The 4,735-nt window shown below is 30.7% G+C and overlaps 1 protein-coding gene across 1 annotated transcript; it reads left to right on the top strand.

The window, feature by feature from the left end:
• Window positions 1–650: 650 nt before the first annotated feature.
• LOC105459813 (putative sodium-dependent multivitamin transporter) lies at window positions 651–4,476 on the top strand. The gene is made up of 8 exons (XM_011706109.1): window positions 651–773; window positions 871–1,092; window positions 1,171–1,511; window positions 1,592–1,711; window positions 1,942–2,159; window positions 2,758–2,975; window positions 3,042–3,292; window positions 4,053–4,476. Exons 1-8 carry the CDS (start codon window positions 654–656, stop codon window positions 4,357–4,359), a joined length of 1,797 nt encoding a protein of 598 aa, XP_011704411.1. The 5' UTR covers window positions 651–653; the 3' UTR covers window positions 4,360–4,476.
• Window positions 4,477–4,735: the final 259 nt, after the last annotated feature.

Below are 4,735 nucleotides of genomic sequence, written 5' to 3'. Positions count from 1 at the left end.
TCATACTTCTGATGGCAGTTTAGTGTTAGATCTATAGAAGATGTATGAAATCTTTGCTTTTCTGGCATCAGAAATTTATAATATACTATGCTTATACGTATAATCTGTCTATTTAGAATTAGTTGTTGGAGGGGGGGGTCTTGCTTATTTATGCAAATTAATCGAAATACAGTTACACATAGCTCATATATATGTATTGTACAATAGCACACATACAATAAAATAATTTTATTGCATGTGGACAACAAAATTTATTGGTATGTTCTACCTGAATTATATTTACCCGGGAAAAAATTTTTCATATAAGAATATATATAAAATATATAATTATATATAATTATATGCAAAATATATCCATATATATCCATATACGTTCTTTCCTTTGTAAAATTATTCTTTAATACAAAAAAATGATAATAATAAGAAGGAATCATAAAAATAATTAAAAGGATAATTTTTACATTGTTTTTTTTTTACAAAAAATTAAGTTTGAAGAAATGAGAAAAATTGCTTATATATAATCATATACAAATGATTAAAAATATACATATACATATATGTACTTATATGAAATATTTTTTCCCTGGTATATTTAAAAATATCTCCTTTCTTTTATACAACATAATTATATTGATTTTATAATTTTAGCTAAAATGACAGAAATAAATACCTTGAAATGGATCGACTACCTAGTTGTAGTGGTGATGCTGTCCATAAGTACAGGAATTGGTATTTATTATAGATTTAGTGGAGGACGTCAAAAAACTGTGCAGGTGATGTTCATCATTATTCTCGTGTTAAAAATCGTTACTTAAAACAAGATTAATTTTTTAAAAATTTTGATATAATGAAATATAACGTGTTTTGTAGGAGTACTTTGTTGCAAATCAATCAATGAGTGTCGTACCCGTTGCTATTGCCATGGTAGCCTCCTTTACGTCTGCAATTGGACTGCTCGCTATATCAGCCGAAAATTATATGTACGGAACACAATATGTTGTAATAAATCTATCATTTCTTTTGAGCATTCCGATTGTTTGTTATGGATTCCTACCAGTATTTTACAATTTGCAGGCGATGAGCATATACGAGGTAAATCTAGCGAAATTTATTTTTGTTGCGGAATATTTTTAATAACAGATATATTCAAAGGGATATTAATTCTTTTAGTATTTAGAAAAGCGTTTCGGAGTAAGAGCTAGGATAATGATTAGCTTCGTTAATTGGATTCAACTGCTATTGTACTCAGGAATGATGCTTTATGCTCCTTCTTTAGCCTTGGAGGCAACTACAGGAATCTCCAAGATTGCTAGCATCATTATTATTGGTTTCATATGTGCCCTCTATTCCAGTATAGGCGGCATTAAAGCTGTTTTAACAACGGACGTATTTCAAATCTTACTTATATTCACCGCTATGTTCTTAGTTATTATCATAGCAGCAAATGATGTCGGAGGATTGGGGCAGATATGGGAAATCGCGAGGCAAGGACAACGGCTCCAGTTTGATAGGTACTTACTTCTCTATGTTAGTATAAGTTTGGCGATCGTGTACACATAAATATTAATTGACATTTTGTTTTTTTTTACAGCGTCGATTTAGATCCAACAGTAAAATATACTTGGTGGTCCATTACACTGAATGGTGTATGTACAAATTTAATACTTTTCGGAGTAAACCAAGTACAAATACAACGAATGTTTACTGTTAAGTATGTTCCATAATTCGAGTAGGTAATACTTATAAGATTAGAAATTATTAAATAGAGCAATTGCTTTATACATAGTATTTGAAATGATGATAATTACATAGTCAATAAATAATTTTAATTTTTTTTTCTGTTTGCTTTATTAAATAAACTTCTCTTTTCATATTATGTTTATCGATAAAATTACGTTTGAAGAAAATGAAAAAAATTGTATTAAATAAATTTTATTTTAGAAACATGCAGTCTTCGCAAAGAGCCATGTGGTTGTCTTGGCTCATTACGGCACTTATGATGATCACAATTTACTTCTCAGGATTGGCGATGTACAGCAGATACCACAATTGTGATCCACTTCTCAAGAAAAGAATTACGTCACCTGATATGCTTATGCCGTTGTATGTTATGGACACAATGTCCAATATATCTGGTTTACCAGGCCTCTTTGTGGCAGGTAATATTTTTAACGCAAATTGATCTTTTCCTAAGCTTAATATGTTTCATAAAAATTATATTATATCATTTATATCATATAAAAATAAAAATATCTGAAAGTATCTATATCTGAGATATGATTTTAGACGTATTTTTAAGATAATTTTAAAATGAAAATACGCAGTTAATGTGTTTGCAATTGTCATCTTGATTTTCTCTTTTATGCAAAAGTGTCCGTCCACAAAAAAACTTACACCGTAAGATATTGATCAATTACAATCAATTATTCTCCTTATATTCGACTATAATTGGTCTATTTCTTACTACTTAGGACTTAAAATCCTTATTGTAGACCGATACTAACAAAGATAGTTTTAAAATAAAAGGACGTAATGTTTAGGGGAGGACGGGGCTATTCGGAATCCTCGCTATATCTCGAATACTGCATTACCAAATGTAACCATAAATGTCAGGCTAAAAAGGCGCAAGCTATAGGTAAATCCAGTTTGACATTCAGTAATGCAGTATTCGAGATATAGCAAAGGTTTCCCGGGTTCTGAATAGCCCCATCCTCTTCTACTTAATATTAATCTTTGACTGCGTACTCGTATTTTTAGGTATTTTTAGTGCAAGCCTTAGCACGATTTCTTCGATTTTAAATTCTATGGCGGCTATAATGCTGGAGGATTTTCTAAAACCTATATATAGAAAATGCATCGGGCATGAATTTCCCCCTAAAAAATCGGCCTCCGTCGTTAAAGTGCTCGCTTTTATGTCTGGCATTTTTTCCATTATGCTGGCATTTTTAGCGCAATTTTTTGGCGGATTGTTTCAGGTAATGCTCATTATTATTTTTAAACGTAAAATCGATGGCGATAAAATTAATTTTTTTTAATCGTAGGCCTTTCACACTATTTTTGGAATAACTGGCGGTCCGTTGTTAGGCGTTTTCACGCTTGGCATGGGGACGCAATCGGCAACGGAAAGCGGTGTGATTGTCGGTGGTCTTACGGCGTTTTCATTTTTAGTCTGGATCGCCTTCGGTCAACCTCGCCCTGTATCGCCTAAACTGCCTACTACTATCGATGGCTGTGATAATATTGTTACAAACATAATAACGTTTGATTTACGGAACGTAACAAACTTTTCCAAGTAAGTGATTGATCGAATAATAACTGCACGAAAAGAACGATTTTTGAAAAAGTTTTGAAGAGTATGAAGTATAAAGATTAGATACAATCTGAAAATAATTATGTTGCATATTAAAATAATTACGAGTATTTAAGATGTTTGAGTTAGTTTTTAGACTTTTTAGCATGTATAAACACTTTAAACTCTGCATTATCATTGTTCTTAAGCGTGCACATAAATTTGAACATAATTATTTCCAACATAATTATTTCCAATTAGTAAGAAAATTGTCCGCTATGATAACAAGTTAATTGGTAGAGATGCTCAGATATTCATCAAATAGTCTACATTCGCATTAAATTTGTATTTTCTAAGAGAAAGCAGATTAATTGTCAAAAAAAAAATCAAGCAGAGTCTATTTCTTTGCAAACATTTAAATGGTACACATTATTAAAATATTATGATATTTATACATTAATAAAATATTTATATAGTTATAAAGCGCGCGTAGCAGATTCTAGTCCGTTTGGATTAATCTGGCATTATATTCTGTTATATTTTTGCTGGCATTTCAAAATAATCTGCTGACATTTTAATTAAAAAAATTAAAAATAAAAATAAAGTAACGTAATGTACATATAGTCTCAATTCAAAATTTAATCTTCGCCGATTTGGCTAAGCACTTTCAGAATTGTGTCTACTCTAATTTCTCTGTATTTCAGCTAACCATTCGTTCCATCTACGCAAGCGATTTTAACGAATTATCGTATCTTTTTTTCAGAAGCACTGGCGACAGTTCGTATTTTTATTTATATCGCATTTCGAACATGTGGTATTCTCCACTCGGATTCTTAATAACGTTCTTACTTGGACTGCTCGTCAGCAATTTGTCTCATTTATTCATTAAGAATCAAAATGATCAGTTAGATATTAATTTATTTTTTCCTGTGGTAGCACGGCGTATACATTCTAAGCGACGTAACAAAACAGCGATTGAAGAAAGTTTTTCGTTAGATAGACGGTATTCTCTTAGCAACGTAATCCACGGGATAGACGATGCCGCCGTTAAAATCCATACGAAACTCTAACAGTTTAATAATTTTAGATAGGTGTTAGGTATTTTATATTTACAGTCGAATGAAATTTACATTTGGGCCAAAATCGCTGAAAGCGTGAAATAAAGATATCCCTTAGTATGCAAATATATATATATATATATATATATATATATATATGTATATATAGCGTAATAGAAGTATTTTAAGGAAATCTATCTCTTAAGTTTTGTCTTTTGATAATATTTAGCAATGTAAGACTAGCGCAACTTTTTCTCAAATATACCTACCTTCTATCTTATCGCAAAAAAAATATGATCATTTTCCCGAAACACAAAAAATCGAGATTTTTTTTTTCATAGCGTAATTTGGTCAACCGTATAAATCCTAAGAATTCTTAAAAATTAAA

The sequence above is a fragment of the Wasmannia auropunctata genome, unplaced genomic scaffold, assembly GCF_000956235.1.
Source record: "Wasmannia auropunctata unplaced genomic scaffold, wasmannia.A_1.0 LD333610.1, whole genome shotgun sequence".
In the NCBI taxonomy this organism is placed as follows: Eukaryota; Metazoa; Arthropoda; class Insecta; order Hymenoptera; family Formicidae; genus Wasmannia; species Wasmannia auropunctata.
Note: the sequence above shows the minus strand (reverse complement) of the source record. Positions and strands in the feature narration are given on the sequence as shown.

Bases quoted from the DNA above. Each gene is read 5' to 3' on its own strand.
- LOC105459813 (XM_011706109.1), top strand. From the start codon at position 654: ATGACAGAAATAAATACCTTGAAATGGATCGACTACCTAGTTGTAGTG. The intron at 1,093-1,170 runs GTAAATCTAGCG...TAATTCTTTTAG, and splicing joins AGGCGATGAGCATATACGAG to TATTTAGAAAAGCGTTTCGG. The intron at 1,512-1,591 runs GTACTTACTTCT...TTTTTTTTACAG, and splicing joins CAACGGCTCCAGTTTGATAG to CGTCGATTTAGATCCAACAG.